At 41.1% G+C, this 17,995-nt stretch overlaps 2 protein-coding genes across 2 annotated transcripts in view; one reads left to right on the plus strand and one right to left on the minus strand.

Annotated features, from left to right (window-relative positions):
• The window catches only part of LOC144603023 (zinc-binding protein A33-like), a 157,409-nt gene that overhangs the window by 121,474 nt on the left and 17,940 nt on the right, over window positions 1-17,995 (minus strand). The window lies entirely within an intron of this gene.
• Window positions 6,654-17,995, plus strand: part of LOC144603045 (zinc-binding protein A33-like) — a 75,445-nt gene continuing 64,103 nt past the window's right edge. Inside the window, exons 1-4 of the mRNA XM_078416176.1 lie at window positions 6,654-7,064; window positions 7,156-7,251; window positions 10,091-10,324; window positions 14,486-14,508. Of these exons, the coding sequence (XP_078272302.1) occupies window positions 6,654-7,064; window positions 7,156-7,251; window positions 10,091-10,324; window positions 14,486-14,508 (764 nt within the window). The remainder of the gene's footprint in view (window positions 7,065-7,155; window positions 7,252-10,090; window positions 10,325-14,485; window positions 14,509-17,995) is intronic.

Consider the following 17,995-nt stretch of genomic DNA (forward strand, 5'->3'; position numbering starts at 1 on the left):
CACACACCCCCAGTCTGTAAACCTCTTCCCGGTGTCAGGGAGACTCCTCCAGGTCCGGGTCAGTCTCACCCTCTTCCGATCCTCAGACACCTCGAGCTGCGCATGCGCTGTTTCCACATCCAGGGTGACGGAGACTGGGGGGAGAAGCAGAGAATCAGAGAGTCCCCGGGGGTCGGGGGGAGACTCGGGCAGCGCGGCCCCGGGACCGGGGAGAGGCCGCTCGGCCTCAGGCACTGGATAGAAACAAAACGTTGGAGTAACTCAGCGGGCCAGGCAGCATCTCTGGAGAAAATAGACAGGTAACATTTCGGGTCGAGACCATTCTTCAGATTGAGAGTCAGGAGAGAGGGGAACGGGGGATATAGACGGCGATATAGAGAGGTATAGAACAAATGAATGCAAGAAAGGAGGGAGAGAGAGAAAGAGAGAGGGAGGGAGGGGGAGGGGGGAAAGGGAGGGAGGGAAGGAGGGAGGGAAGGAAGGAAGGAGGGAGGGAAGGAGGGAGGGAGGGAGGGAAGGAAGGAGGGAGGGAGGGAGGGAGGGAGGGAGGGAGGGAGGGAGGGAGGGAGGGAGGGAGGGAGGGAGGGAGGGAGGGAGGGAGGGAGGGAGGGAGGGAGGGAGGGAGGGAGGGAGGAGGGAGGGAGGGAGGGAGGGAGGGAGGGAGGGGAGGGAGGGAGGGAGGGAGGGAGGGAAAGAAAGGAGAGAGAGAGAGAGAAAGAGAGAGGGAGGGAGGGGGAGGGGGGAAAGGAGGGAGGGAAGGAGGGAAGGAGGAAGGGAAGGAAGGAAGGAGGGAAGGAAGGAGGGAGGGAAGGAGGGAGGGAAGGAAGGAGGGAGGGAGGGAGGGAGGGAGGGAGGGAGGGAGGGAGGGAGGGAGGGAGGGAGGGAGGGAGGGAGGGAGGGGAGGGAGGGAGGGAGGGAAGGGAGGGAGGAAGGAGGGAGGGAGGGAGGGAGGGAAGGAAGGAAGGAAGGAAGGAAGGAAGGAAGGAAGGAAGGAAGGAAGGAAGGAAGGAAGGAAGGAAGGAAGGAAGGAAGGAAGGAAGGAAGGAAGGAAGGAAGGAAGGAAGGAAGGAAGGAAGGAAGGAAGGAAGGGAAGGAAGGAAGGAAGGAAGGAAGGAAGGAAGAAGGAAGGAAGGAAGGAAGGAAGGAAAGGAAGGAAGGAAGGAAGGAAGGAAGGAAACAAACAAACAAACAAATAACAAACAAACAAACAAACAAACAAACAAACAAACAAACAAACAAACCAACCAACCTGGAGTCAAGAAGGAAACACTTCCGGCTAATTTCTTATTAAATTCTTATTAAGGGTATCAAAACAATCCTGAATTTAAATATTTCCAATTCTTAGTCAATAGACAATAGACAATAGGTGCAGGAGTAGGCCATTCAGCCCTTCGAGCCAGCACCGCCATTCAATGCGATCATGGCTGATCACCATCAATCAGTACCCCGTTCCTATCTTCTCCCCATACCCCCTCACTCCGCTATCCTTAAGAGCTCTATCCAGCTCTCTCTTGAAAGCATCCAACGAACCGGCCTCCACTGCCTTCTGAGGCAGAGAATTCCACACCTTCACCACTCTCTGACTGAAAAAGTTCTTCCTCATCTCCGTTCTAAATGGAGTCCTAGTTTTAAAATTAATGGGTTTCAAACTTTCAAAAATAAATCATATCTATTTCTCAGATTATAAGTAGCATTTTATAATGGGATACAACTACGCATTTCTGCATAGCATCTTTCAATTCTTATTTCATTGTGATCTTTCCAAGTGACCGCTGCACATTATTTTGCAATTGCTATTGCTATTTTGAGAATTTTTTCCTGATATTTATCTAAAATTAACCTTGGTAATATTCCTTTAGTATCTCCCAATAAAAACAACCTTGAATCCAATGGTATGGTCTTATTCATCAATTGTTCCAATTTTTTTTTAGGTCTTTCCAAAAAGGAGTTACCTTCGGACATGCCCATGTGGAGTGTAAAAAAGTACACACATCTTGGTTGCATCTAAAACAAATTTCAGATAAGTTTGGTTTTAAATTGTTTAATTTTTTCGGAGTTAAATATAATTGATGTAAAAAATTATATTGTACTAAACTATATCTCACATTAATAGTATTTGTCATACTGTCTAAACACAATCTTTCCCAACTTGGTTCATCAATGCTAATATTCAGATCTGTTTCCCATCTTTGTCTTGATTTTTGAATTCCTATCTTTGGACTAGATTTTTGTAATAATTTATACATTGAAGATATACAGTTTTTAGTTGCTGTCTTACAGCGAATGCAGCGCCGGAGACTCGGGTTCGATCCTGATTACGGGCGCCGTCTGTAAGGAGTTTGTACATTCTCCCCGTGACCTGCGTGGGTTTTCTCCGAGATCTTCGGTTTCCTCCCACACTCCAAAGACGTACAGGTATGTAGGTTAATTGACTGGGGAAATGTAAAAATTGTCCCTAGTCTGTGTAGGATAGTGTTAATGTGCGGGGATCGCTGGGCGGCGCGGACTCGGTGGGCCGAAAAGGCCTGTTTCCGCGCTGTATCTGAAATATGAAAATAAATAAATATAATAATATGAATCAAGGATTCAATTCCTTTAATTTGAAATAGAAACATTGAATTACCTAACTTTTCCCTTAAAAAATATTGTAGTTGATAATAGAAGAAAATACTATTCCCTGGGATTTGATATTTATTTCTCAATTGAGAAAATGTCAAAACATTATTTCCTTCATAGCAATCTCCTATATGTTTAATACCCTTCTGTTCCCAGACTTGTAATATTTGATTATTCCAAGCAAACGGCAGTAATCTATTTTTTACTAATGGAGTTTTAGCTGTTAAAAAAAACCTTTTATCATTAGCTTTAACTGTTTTCCACAATATATTAATTAACTGTTTTAGCAAAGGTGACTCTTTTTCCTTCGCTTCCCATTTATAGATACATTCTTCTGGGCATAGTTCTTTTATTTTATCCATTTCAATTTTAACCCATGCTGTTTTTCCACCCTCTTGATAAAAGGATGAAATAAAACTCATTTGTGCTGCCAGATAGTAATTTTTAAAATTTAATAATTGCAATCCACCTAATTCAAATTTCCATGTTAATTTTTCCATAGACAATATTGGCATTTTACCTTTCCAAAAATTATTTGGTAAAGGTATAGGCAATGTTTGAAATAAATACTGTTTCCTCTGAAAAATATTCATCTTAATACAGTTCACTTTCCCTAGCAATGTAATTGGAAGATTCATCCATTTCTTCAAGTCCTCATCTATTTTTTTAATTAGTGGTTTATAATTTAGTTTATACAGATTATTTAACTTATTATCTACTTGAACCCCTAGGTACTTAATGCCTTCTTTTTGCCATTTAAACTAACTTTCTCTTTTACATTGATCATAATTGCCTTCAAAAAGAGGCATTGTTTCAGTTTTAACTTTATTAATTTTGTATCCTGATACTTTCCCGTATTCTTCCAGTCTGAAATATAATTTTCTTAAGGATTCCAATGGTCTAGTAAGACAAATTAAAACATCATCTGCAAATAAAGTAATTTTGTGATTTTCCTGATTAACTTTAAATCTTTCAATGTCTAAATCTGATCTTATTAGTTCTGCCAGAGGTTCAATAACCAATACAAATAAAGCTGGTGACAAGGGACATCCCTGTCTACTAGATCTTTCCAAATTAAATGATTGAGAAGATTGGCCATTTGTCACCACTTTGGCTTTAGGTTGTTTATAAAGGGCTTTTACCCAGTTAATGAAACCATTTCCCAATCCATACTTTTCTAATACTTTAAATAAAAAATCCCATTCTAACCTGTCAAACGCCTTTTCAGCATCTAAAGCAACTGCTACACTTAATTCCTTTTTTCTGTGCTAAATGTAAAATACTTATAAATCTTGCTACATTATCAGATAATCTCCTTTTTTTGACAAATCCAGTTTGGTCCTCTTTAACCAGCTTAGGGAAAAATTCTGCCAATCTCCTTGCCAAAAGCTTAGCAACTATTTTATAATCTGCATTCAACAATGATATTGGTCTATAAGAAGATGCTTTTAAAGGGTCTTTCCCTTTTTTGGGAATTACGGTTATAATTGCCATTGAGGATTCTGGTAATGTAGAAGTTTTTTCCGCTTGATGTATCACTTCCATAAATACTGGTAACAACAAATCTTTAAATTTTTTATAGGACTCAGGCGGGAAACCATCTTCCCCTGGTGATTTATTACTTGGTAAAGAATCTAATACTTCCTCCACTTCTCTCAAAGTAAAGGAGGCATTTAGTCCCATCTGCTCCTCATTAGAGATTGTTAGTAATTGTATCTTGGATAAAAAATTATTTATCTTAAATTCATCCTTTTCAGATTCAGAATGATACAGATTAGTGTAGAATTGCTTAAATACCTCTGATTTCTCTAGGTTTATAAGTAATAATGTTTTGATCTGTTCTAATTGAATTTATTGTTCTTAATATTTGTTCTTCTTTCAGTTGCCATGCCAATACCTTGTGCGCATTTCTCCTAATTCATAATACCTTTGGTTAGTTCGTAATATTAGTTTTTCTGTTCTGTAAGTATGTAAAGTATTGTATTGAAATTTTTTATTTGCAAGTTGTATTTTTTTTTGTATCTGAAGAAGCTTTATGTTAGTCTTTTTCTAGTACGGTGATTTCTTTTTCTAATCTTTCAGATTCCTTCCTATCGTTTTTCTTTATCTTAGATGAGTAGCTTATAATTTGGCCTCTCAAATAAGCCTTCATTGCATCCCATACAATAAATTTATCATTAACTGAATTTAAATTTGTTTCCAAAAATAATCCAATTTGTCCTCGAATAAAATCACAAAAGTCTTGCCTTTTCAATAGTAAAGAGTTAAGTCTCCATCTATATACTGACTGTTCTTTATCTGGCATCGTAATTTTCATTAATAATGGTGAATGATCCGATAACAATCTAGCCTTATAATCTATTTGTATTATTCTACCCCTTAATTGAGCTGAAATCAAAAATAGATCTATTCTAGAATATGTATCATGTCTATTGGAATAAAAGGACGGTGGCGGTGACTGAAACACAATCCGGTATGACGAGAGAAGTGAAAAGGAGAGTCCGCAAGATCTACCTGGTTGAATAACTTGAGTAATACATTGTGCTATTATTTGCATTGCTTTTCATCAGCTTCGTGAGTTAATACAAGGCTGTTCTTAATAAACAAAACTTAACCTTCTTATTAAGGAATTAATGTAAGTCGGTGATCAATTTCTCAGGACGTAGATGTCGCGGCACGAACAGCATTTATTGCACATCACTAATTGCCCTCTGAGTCGAACGCTCGGCCATTTCCAAGGACATTTGATCTTCAACCGAGTTGGATCTTTAACAAAATAAGAGTGTTGCGCTCATCGCTTTTCAGACAGTTTATTTTTTTCAAGTATTCGAGGCGATTAACTGTATTTAAGGTGCGGAAAAATAATTTACATTGTGTCCCTGGATTGTGCCACTGGATTCCTCGTTCGCCTAAATTAAATCGGTGCCTCGCCACCGCACTCCAACCTCTAGTTGATGCCTCGAGTTCTTGTTTCTTGGTCCTCCAAAATATTCCAAATGGAATTTAAACTGGAGGTGGCGGAGTATGGACTTAAGCAAGAAGGGCTTCTTGGAGACGTAGAGCTGCCTTAAATTTAGTTGCCTAATATGTAATTTAGTAGCCTAATATGCAAACCGCCGGGGATTATAAAAAATTACAACAATAGAAGTCTCAGATACAATAATTACCTTGGCTCCAATCTGGTTGCCACATAGGCCGGCTTGTATGTGCACGATCTCCCGCATGGTAAATGTGTTAATTTGAGTTTAGGGAAGGAACGAAAGTAAGAAAGAGAGAAAGAAAGACGGAAGCCGGACTGTCCCGCTGGTTTGCAGAGTGACCGCGCCGCTCTCAGCAGTTCACCAGTTCCTGTGGGATTGCGGCCCTTCAGTTAATAACCATGTCCAAAACAGGGATTATTCCCGTCACGATCTCACACACCTTTATAAGATCACCCCTCATCCTCCTGCGCTCCAAGGAATAAGGTCCTAATCTGCCCAATCTCTCCCTACAGTGAGGCCCTCAGACCCTGGCAACGTTCTCATAAGTATCTCTACATCCTTTCCAATGTATCCACATTCTTCAAACAGCAGAGTGAACAAAACTGAACACAGTAGTCCACACTGGCCATCCTTAATATGAAATGATACACGGTTTCTCCACATATAGATGGACCTGAAGACTGGAGCGCGAGAGACGAGTGAACTGATGTGGATTAAAATATGTTTTAATAATATTACTTCCATCCTGATCCCGGGCTGTGAACGGAGATGCGGGCGGCGGGTTCCACTGCCCAACAGGTGCAACGCCTCCTCAGTTACACCTCCTTAGCGCTGGTCCTTGTCCCTTTCTGTCCCGCCTTACACAATCCCAGGGCAATCTCTCCGCTTTCGTCTATATTCAGGCCGGTTTAATGTTGAACTGACCCCTCCCTCGAGTGATTAGTTGGAAGTGGCCAGGACACCTTCACACTGAACACTTGCAGCCAAATAAGGTAATTGCCGGAGACGGCAGCGCGCGCAGTGGAAAACACTGAACCAGGAAGTGGCGGAGTTACAATGGCTGCGAAAGACCCGGTCGAGAGTTGGACCGAGGAGGTAGTTTGTCCCATTTGCATGGATTTCTTCACCGATCCGGTGGCACTAGAGTGTGGCCACTACTTCTGCCGCCCCTGTATCACACACAGATGGGACAGGGAGGAGAGAAACTCCTGCCCGGAATGTAGAGAGGAGTTTGCAGACCGCACCCTAAGGGTTAGTCGGACCTTGGCGAGACTGGCTGAGAAAGCTCGAAAACTGAGCCTGAATCGGACAGAGAAGGAAAGTAAACTTCACTGCGAGGAACATCAGGAAGAACTGAAGCTGTTTTGTGAAACTGATAAGAAGCTGATCTGTGTGGTTTGTGCAGCTGAGCGGGAACACGAGTCTCACAGCTTCATGCCGGTTAAAGAAGCTGTTGAAAACCACAAGGTAAAAGCAAACCGATATTAATCGCATCATTATTTAATTCCATTTTTACTGTTCAACCATTTAATTTTCTGATTCCCAAACACAATTCCAGGATCAGGTGAAATCTTCCATCCAGTCTCTCACAAAAGATAAATCAGGGATCCAGCAAATGGAGCAGCAACAGAAAGAGAAGATTTCTGGAGTTCAGGTGAGGCTTTAAGTTTCGATTTCCTGATCTTGTGCAGGTTTGATCCCTGTGACGCGAGTAATAACAGGGCAGCGCAGTGACACAAGCAGTGCTGCTGTCTCCTAGTTCTGGTGAGCGGGTTCGATCCTGACCTCGGGCGCTGCCCGTGTGGTTCACGCCTTCTCCCTGTAACTGCGTCGGATTCCTTCCACGTCCTCAACAAACATGCTAGACAATAGACAATAGACACAGGAGGAGGCCATTCGGCCCTTCGAGCCAGCATCGCCATTCAATGTGATCATGGCTGATCATTCTCAAGCAGTACCCCGTTCCTGCCTTCTCCCCATACCCTCTGACACCGCTATCCTTTAGACTCTATCTAGCTCTGTCTTGAATGCATTCAGAGAATTGGCCTCCACTGCCTTCTGAGCCAGAGAATTCCACAGATTTACAACTCTCGAACTGAAAAACTATTTCCTCATTTCCGTTCTAAATGGCCTACCCCTTATTCTTAAACCTTGGCCCCTTGTTCTGGTCTCCCCAACATTGGGAACATGCTTCCTGCCTCTAACATGTCCAACCCCTTAATAATCTTATGCATTTCCATAAGATCTTCTCTCGTCCGTCTAAATTCCAGTGTATACAAACCTAGTCGATCCAGTCTTTCAACATATGACAGTCCCGCCATTCCGGGGATTAACTTAGTAAATCTACGCTGCACGCCCTCAATAGCAAGAATATCCTTCCTCAAATTTGGAGACCAAAACTGCACACAGTACTCCAGGTGCGGTCTCACTAGGGGCCTGTACAACTGCAGAAGGACCTCTTTGCTCATATACTCAACTCCTCTTGTTATGAAGGCCAACATTCCATTGGCTTTCTTCTCTGCCTGCTGTACCTGCATGCTTCCTTTCAGTGACTGATGCAATAGGACACCCAGATCTCGTTGTACGTCCCCTTTTCCTAACTTGACACCATTCAGATAATACTCTGCCTTCCTATTCTTACCACCAAAGTGGATAACCTCACACTTATCCACATTAAACTACATCCACCCGATTTTACATCATTCAAAAATGCACTTCATAAACAAGGATAACAATTGTTATTTCTGTCATTCATGGTAAGATTAACGTCATTTTGTGTGCGAGATATACAGGGTTGCACTGTTTCGCATATCAGCTAACCAATGAAATTATCAGGTCATGATTTTTCCAGCACTTCACCTCCCCCCCCCCCTTGTCTGAAGAAGGGTCCCAACTTGAAGCATCACCCATCCTTTTTCTCCAGAGATGCTGTGACCCGGTCACTTACTCCTACACTGTGTCTATTTGAATTGGATTCAAGCTTCTGTATCATGTCAGGCAGCATTGGTCATTTTCGTGGCTGTCAGGGGTTTTTAACTGATCAATTCACCAATTCAAATTTTCTTGGCTCTAAGTATAAAATTCAATGTCTTTTCGAATATATTGTGGATACAGTAGAGTTCTGTTGTTTGCAAATGCCTAATCTCTGCTTCCATGACTTTTAAAATTAAAACAAAAAGAGATATAGCTCGTGGAGGTGAAATTAAAATTAAAGAGAAAGCAAAGAAGAACAGTTCATTAAATATGATCAATTGGCCAGATACAGACAGAGTGGATCTCTCGTGCAAATATTCAATCAGTAACATCCAAAGTTTAAAGATCACGAAGCAGCATCTTGTCAAGATATCGCTATAAATGTCAACTATCAACTTATCCAAGAAGTTGAAAAAAAATTGTTTGCAAACATTTTATATACGAAGAAATCGCAGAGAGTTGTGAACCCAGCCCAGTCTGGCACACAGAATCTGCTTACTAAAATGGCGCTGAAATTTACCCATGACCTACTACAGTTTTTAGAGTCGAGTGGTCTATCTTGCTTCTCTAGTATCTTTGGTCCCCAATACACGCTGGTTCAATGGTCAATCGGCGACTGTAAATTATCCCTGCGAATGTCGGTGGTGGGCGGATGAATGAGAATTAATGCGTACATGAAAAGGAATAGGCAGCAGGGAATTAAAGTCATAAGAAAAAGGAGTAGAATGAGCCCACCACATTCACGCCGCCATTCAATCATGGCTGACCTATTTCTCCCTCCTAACCCCATTCTCCTGCCTTCTCCCCATAATCTCTGACACCAGTACTAATCAAGAATCTATCTATCTTTGCCTTAAATATATACATAGCCTTGTGTGGCAAACTATTCCACAGATTCACCACCCTCTGCCCAAAGAAATTTCTCTTCATCTTCCCAAAAGAGCGTCCTTTAATTCTGAGGCTATGACTTTGAATCCTGGATTCTCCCACTAGTGGAAACATCCTCTCCACACCCATTCTATCCAATTCTTTCACTATTCTGTATGTTTCAATTAGGTCCCCCTCATTCTCCGAAACTTCAGTGAGTACTGGCCCAGTGCTGACAAATGCTCATCATAGGTTAACCCACTCATTCCTGGGCTCATTCTTGTAAACCTCTTCTGGACCCTCTCCAGAGCCAGCACATCTTTCCACAGATAAGGTTCCCAAAATTCCTCACAATATTACAAATGCGGCCTTACCAGCACCTTATGGAGCCTCAACATTTCATCCCTGTTTTTGTATACAAGCCCTCTTGAAATAAATGCTGGCACTGAGTTTGCTTTCCTTACTATCGATTCGACTTTCAGATTAACGTTTTGGGAATCCAACACCAGCACTCCCAAGTCCCTTTGCACCTCCGTTTTCTGGATTCTCACCCCATCTAGAAAATAACCTATGCTTTATTCCTACGCCAAAAATGCACAACTCCACACTTTGAGATATTGAGGAAATATTGATCTTCACCTTTCATTTCACAGGAACAATCACACAACCTTCAGTCTAAGATCAGATCCCAGTTTGCTGAACGGCACCAGATTCTCACTGAGAATGAGCAGTGCGTACTGGCAGATATCCGGGAGGAAGAGAAAAAGATTCTAAATGTGATGGAGAAAAATCTTCAAGAAATTGAGGAGAATTTAAATTCCATTCAGGAGGAACTCTTTAAGTTGCAGCAACAGATGGATCAAAAGGACAGTGTGGTGTTTCTGAAGGTGAGGGGTTACACTACGGTCTGGCGAAGTGAAAGTGCAGTCACAAAATGGTGGGTGACATTTCTGAAATGAATGCTGTATTTACCAGTAATTCAGAATGGGGTAAATGTTTCATCTAATCCAGTTGTTGTTGTTCCCAAACTAATTGGCCTCTCGCATAATCTATGAGATCTCAGGCCTGCCTGGCCAGAATGTAGAGAGGTGTTTCTATTCTATGGAGTTCAGAACTATGATCGTAATCTGATCCCAAGGGCCACGAATGGCAGAGGGCAGTAAATCTCTGGGATTCTCCAACCCAGAGACTCTGAGAGGTTTAACCTGTTAGACGTATTTATAGCAGAGGAAGATACATTTTTTGAAAATTCGGGGAACTGAAATCAAAGGAAATGGGACAAAGTGGAGGAGTTCAGTCCTGGGCTAGATCAGCCATGACCACATTGTGGGGAGTAACACTGAAATCTTTAACATGGCGCACACAGCAGATTGATCATCTACATCCGGTTCCCATCAGCAGTGGGCGGTCACCTTGGGGGAATTTGCTCTGTTTGTTTTACCCACCTTTGTTCACCATAGAATGACATGCCACTCTACATCATAGACAGGCCATTCGGCCCATCCTATCCAGTCAAGATTTAGCTCCACTCAACATCCCTCCCATCTACTCACCACACCCGGTAACAATATCCCGAATTCCAGGAGTGCTCAAGTGTTTATCCCGATCGCCCTTAAATTATCTCTGCTGTTGGCTTCAGTCCCTCCAATGCAAGTGAGGTCCATGTTCTCATAACTGCATTCCTTTTGGTATTTGTTGAAGACCGCGTTACATTTCAGTTTTAATTTTTGTTCTCCCATCTCCCAAAATTAGAACAGAGACAGGAGAATTATTAAAAATGCCCAAGGACATAAATGATAGATTTCTCCAATATTATCAGAGCCTTTATTCAACTAAAACCGTAGCACAATCAGAAGGAATAGCAGACTTTTAAAAAAAATGTAATTTAAAAGGTTTAGATTCAAACGATAGAGAAGTATTAGAAAGGGAGATTACGACAAAGGATATTGAGGAGTCTATTGGTTCTTTAAAAAATGGTAAAGCAGTAGGACCAGATGGTTTAGGCTCCGAATTTTATAAAAAATTTTATGATTTGCTTAGCCCACGTTTACATAGACTGTATGAGTATATATATACTCAACAGAAACTTCCAGACACTCTAAATGAATCTATAATAACACTCATTCCTAAAGCTGATAAAGATCCGGAAGATCCGGGATCATACAGAGCAATTGCACTTTTAAATACAGATCAAAAAATTTTAACTAAAATACTAGCGTATAGATTAAGTACAGTGATGAATAAATTAATACACCCTGACCAAACAGGCTTCATTCAGAAACGATACTCATACTATAATCTAAGAAGATTATTTAATATTATATATTCCAAGAGAATTATTAATGAAGATCTAGCAATAATCTCACTTGATGCTGAAAAAGCATTTGATCAGGTTGAATGGTCTTATTTATTTTCGGTGATGGAAAATATGCAACTAGGGGAGAAATTCTGTACATGGATAAAACTGTTATATACAAATCCCACGGCCAGAATATTTACAAACCAAAGGTTGTCATCGAAATTTAGCCTATCTAGAGGTTGTAGACAAGGATGCCCGTTATCCCCATTATTATTTGCGCTTGCTATTGAGCCACTGGCAGAAAGAGTTAGGGGGCATCCGGAAATACATGGATATAACACAAAGGACACAGTGAATAAAATTTCTCTATACGCAGATGACGTATTAATTTACATCACAAAACCAGAAATTAGTATTCCAAACCTATTAAAGCTAATAACCCAATTTGGTTCATTTTCAGGATACAGAATAAATTGGAATAAAAGCGAAATTATGCCAATAAGGGAACATAATAAGCAGATAATACAACAATTTCCATTTAAAATAGTAAATGAAAAATTTAAATATTTAGGTATCTATGTAACTAAGATATATACATCATTATTTAAAGCAAATTTCCCCCCATTACTGAACAAACTACATAAGAATATTCAATATTGGAAAACACTCCCTATCTCAATGGTTGGCAAAATTAATGCCATAAAAATGATTTTTTTACCGCAAATATTATACCTTTTTCAGACAATTCCGATATATCTGACAAAAAACTTTTTTAAAAAATTGGACTCTATTGTTAATGATTTTATCTGGGATTATAAGAATCATAGGATAAACAAAAGACACTTGTGTAAATCAAAAATAAATGGAGGCCTGGCTTTACCCAATTTTTTGTTTTATTTCTGGGCAGTTAATATTAAAAATATGAATTTCTGGTTGGAAGAAATAGATCATCAACCAGACTGGTTAAAAATGGAAAAGGAAGATTGTTTACCTTTTGATATTGGTTCGATATTATTTGCTACGTCTAAATTAAACAAAAAAATTTATAGGGAAAACCCTATAATATTTAGTGCTACACGAATTTGGAAACAATTAAAAAAGACATTAAAATTAGATAATTTATCACTTTTTCTTCCAATTGTGAATAATCCTTTGTTTAAGCCTTCATGGGTAGACGGGGGTTTTACACAATGGAAGGATTATGGAATTAAAAATATGGGACAACTTTATAAGGAAGGCACCTTTCTGACATTTCAGGAGTTGCAACAGACTTATGGTCTTCGTGGAAATGATTATTTCAGATATCTTCAACTTAGAGATTATGTAAAATCGAACTCCCAAAATTTTCGAATTAGAAATTCAGAAATTCTTGATGAATGTTGGAACAAACATCCTAATACAGAAAAATTAATATCTTATATATATAATATCTTATTAGACAGTGACATTCCCTCCACGGACTTATACAGACAAAAATGGGAAAAAGAATTAAACCAAGTAATTACGAAAGATACTTGGGAAGAAAGTTTGCAACATATACATCAGTGTTCACTAAACGCCAGACATTCTCTAATACAATTTAAAGTAATACATAGGTTACACTATTCAAAAACAAAACTACATAAAATTTTCCAACATATCTCACCTAAATGTGATAAATGTCAACATTTAGAAGCTACATTATTTCATATGTTCGCAAACTGTATAAAAATTAAAAAATTCTGGGTAAATATTTTTAGCATAATATCTAAAGTAACCAGCACACAATTGGACCCAGATCCAAAATTAATTATACTCGGAATATTAGAATTAAATCAAACATTTAGAACAATACAAAGAAACTTTATGGATTATAGTTTAATAACGGGAAAAAAATTAATTCTAAAATTTTGGAAAGGCCCTACGGTCCCCACAATCAAAATGTGGATTATAGAAATGACGGAGACCTTAAACGTGGAAAGAATCAGATTTTCCCTGTTGGACAAACAGGAATTATTCATTGGAATATGGTCTCCTTTTATTGATTACTTAAAGGGTCAGAATGGTTCAGCACAGGAACCTGACTAGCACTCGGACTAAAGAATGGATGAAATGCTATACTTTGAAATGTATGTATATATCTCGAATGAAGTTTTTGTTATTTTAATAAACTTTTCCATTCTTCTTTAACTAACTTTTTCCTTATCTTTATAATTTGTTTTTGTTTTTGTTTTTATTTTGCTTCTCTCTCTTTTCTTTCTTTACTTCATCTATTTCTTTAGTTCTATCTAGTTTTAAAAAAAAGGGGGCAAAATGTATTGGAGACAATATAATAATAATTGACAATATTATCAATTTAAAAATGTATGACTGTAAAGATGTACCTATCTCCAATAAAAAATTTATCTCATAAAAAAAAAAAAAAAAAAAGAGATATTATTTCATCCTCACCCATTTAAATCCACCGATAAACTTAAATCCTATCTCTTCACTCCTGACATCTTCCCCAGATAAGCTCCCATGACCTGCCCAGTCTTTGCATTGAGTTCCATCCTCTCAGTTATGGCGTCATTCTCATGAACATTCCTTGTGCTTTTCCCCAACGTTCTACGTCTCGACGGCAATGTCCGCTTTCTATCTGCATGACAGCGGCGATAAGAGTTGGGAAATGGGAATTATCAGAGGGTTGTAGAAATGTGGAGAAATTCCCGCTGTCGGGATGAGGACGATCCATCTCAGTCAATTGAGATTTGTGTTTTATTTCTTTCAGGAGGAAGCTGGTCGCAAGCGAAGGTGGGACATGCTGTTGACGGAAACATTGTAAGGTTTTGTTGAACAGTCCAATATATTTCTAACGCTCAGTTTATAACCAGCTGTTAAATATTTGCAGAGTTGGTGATGAAGCCAAACCACAGTCGGTGGTAGATGTTAACTTGCTGATTGAAAAGTTTGAAACTCCTTTTTTGTACAACACGGTATTGGCAGAAACATCTGATGCCATCAAGCAAGGTAAAGCTTATACCTTTTCCATTGTTCTTGTTTCTGACATCTTTAAGTAATGTGTAGATGCAAGCATTAGTGGTATATTGGACTGAAGGGAAATTGAAGATTTGATCTTCCACTAAACACAGCTGCAGAAAAGCATGACAGAGTCAGAGAGCTGTGTCACACAGAAACAGGCCCTTTGATTCGACATGACCATGCCAACCAAGTTGCCCAACCGAGCTTGTCCCACTTGCCTGAGTCTGACACATATTCTTCCAAGTCGTTCTGATCCACGTATCCACCCAACTGTCTGTAAAAGGTCATCATTGTACCTCCCTCCACCATTTCCTCTGTCAGTTCGTTCCGTACATACACAATGCATTGACTGAAAAAGCTGCTCCTTTTTACTGTTTCCACTCTCACCTTGAACTGATGCACTCTAGGTTTAGACTCTCCTACCTTGGGTAAAATACCGTGGCTATTCACCTCAACTGTGCACCTTATATAGATCTTATACACAACTGTTAAAGCACCCTGATGGACTCCAAAGACAAATGTCCCTGCCTGTCCAACATCTCCCTTCAGACCTGATGAAATTGGCGTAAACCCTTTTGCACCCTTTCCAATTTACAAACAACCTCATTGTGTCAAACGCTGTATTTAATATCCTGACCTATGACAGCATGAGCGACGAACACATTCTACACCTCCCTGCCTGTCACCGTTGCATCTTCCATGGCACTGTGTACCTGCACCACGACATCTCTCCGTTCTATAAAGCTCCCCGTTTACTGTGTATGCCCTGCCCTGGTTTGTCTCAGCAAAGTTCATCGCCTCACCTTCACATGAATAAATCCCACCTGCCGTTCCTGAGCCCATTGGCCCAGTTCACAGGGATCCCATTTACTCTCAGGTAACATTCTTCACTCTCCACAATGTCACCAATTTTACTTTCATCTGCAAACTGACTAACCTTGCAACCTACATACACACACAATCGTGCATATAAATAAGGAACAACAGTGGGCTCTGTTTCCAGTATGAAAAACAACCCTCTACCAACATCTTCTGTCTGCGACCTTCAGGTAATATTGTGTTCCATCCGGTAGTTCACCCCGGATTCCATGAGATCCAACCTTCCAGAGAGGCCTCCCATGCGGTGTGTAGAAGTTGCATCTCTCGGATGGCAGTGAATATCTGGCATGTTGTGCCCAGTGTGATGGTAAAAAGCTGAGTTGTTGGATATGTGCAACTTGGCTACAAATAAATATTTGATAGATTGAAAATATAAGATTATGGGGAACTCACACAGAAGAAGAATTGGTGCCAGCTTAGATCAGCCACGGTCACATTGAATGGAGGGGCAAGCCTGAGGAGCGGATCCTAATCCTGCTCCTGTTTTCCTGTGTTCCTTTCCTCCTGTGTACCGATATATTGACAGACTTGACGCAGAGGGAAAGCAGCAAAGATTAACAATACGTGCCTGGGACAATGTGTTTGCTGCGTGGGGTGAGATTGAATAGACTAGGCCTGTGTACTTGAGTGTTTCAGTGTATTAGAGGGGATCTCAGTGAAACACGGTGTTCTTACAGGTCTCAGTGGGCTGGATGCAGGGAGGATGGTTCCCCTGTCAGAGGGGTCTGGAGAGCAGGCACTCTCTCAGAATGTGGGATGCAACGTGTAGCACAGAGATAAGGAGACATTACTGCACGCAGAGACTGGGGAACGACCCTGCAGCGGTGGCTGTGGAGACTCAGTCATTCAGTGCTCTTGGAGCTGAGAGCCATGGTTGTACATTACAGAGTCTTGCCCTTCGGCCCATCGTGTCCATGACCATCTTTTCCCCAGCTATACTAATCGATTTGCCCACATTCCATCGGCATTCTTCTCCACCTCACCTATTTAAGTACCTCCAATATACTGATGATATCTCACTCCGCCACCCCCTCTGTAGCATGTTCCCGATGTCACCCACTCTCAGAGTAAATCTATGTACTAAACCTCTCGTTTGTTTGTTCCTGAACTACAGCGAAAATGGTACACGATAGCATGACGATATTAAACCCACCTTACTCACCGTCATCCCTTTGGTGCTAATGGAAGAAGTTTCATTGAAATCGGTGTTATATTTTTTAAGTTATTCACATTTTAAAGTTTAAATCTATCTCCTAGGGAGGTGGGGTAGAGGGAGGGAGAGAGGGGGAGGGGGGTGAGGGAGGGAGGGAGGAAGGAGGGGAGGAGGGGGAGAGGTGGGGAAGAGAGGGTGCTGCACCAATGCAGGAGAGGTTTGGGCCCAACGTGTCCACTTGGTCTAGTAAAACCTAAATTTCAGATATACTTTAAAATTCTTTGCTCTCAATATAAACCTACACTCTCGTGATTTGATATCACTGCATGCGAATAAGGTTTAGATAATTACCCTGCATCCTGCTGCAGACTTTGACAACCTTCCCCACTATCCACAATTTTTGCTTCCTCCCCAAACTTACTAATCACACCTCCGACATTCACATCCAAGCCATGGACATATAACATAAACAGCAAAGGTTGCAGCACCGATCTCTGCTACACACCACCATCCACAGACCTCCAAGCAGAAAAATCATCCTTCTACCGCTACTTTCTACCTCCAACCACCAAGCCACTTGTTGATCCATTTCACAAGCTCGCCTTGGATCCCACCTGCATTCGCTTTCTGGACCAGCCTTGCACGCGGAACATTGTCAAGTCCCTCAGTGAAGTTCATATATTGGTTCACAATGAGATCAGTGTGTTAGTTGTACACACCCATCAAATCCACTCGTGAACCCGCTCTCTTTCAACGACCCCACAACCACAAGTCTCCACCCATTCTATTCTGTCCAACACCCGATCATTCAACCTCTGCTTCCTTCCATGGTCCAAGCCACCTCTCCCTCTCTCTCTCACCCACCACTCATAGAAACAGGGGCAGGTCATCTGGCCCCTCGTGTCTGCCCGCTTTCACTGTGATCATGACGACCACACCACGCACCTCTACCTCCTCTTTAACAACCTCAAATCACCGCTAACCTCAATATCCTCTTGCTCCGATCTGCCTCCATATGTGTGTACCCCCCCCCCTTCGTTTCTCCTTCACCACCGTAATCTCGCAATCCTTCTCACTCTCCGCACTCGTCCTCCCCGTCCACCCTCCCCCACCTCACGAAATTCCCCTCTCCATCTCTGGATTAAAAACTCCGGGAGAGATGACTGTTGTCCACCCGATGTGGTTGTGGGTGAAACCCCGGGCAGGGTTTCAGTTGTCCGCCCGCCT

This window comes from Rhinoraja longicauda, chromosome 19 (assembly GCF_053455715.1).
Source record: "Rhinoraja longicauda isolate Sanriku21f chromosome 19, sRhiLon1.1, whole genome shotgun sequence".
In the NCBI taxonomy this organism is placed as follows: Eukaryota; Metazoa; Chordata; class Chondrichthyes; order Rajiformes; family Arhynchobatidae; genus Rhinoraja; species Rhinoraja longicauda.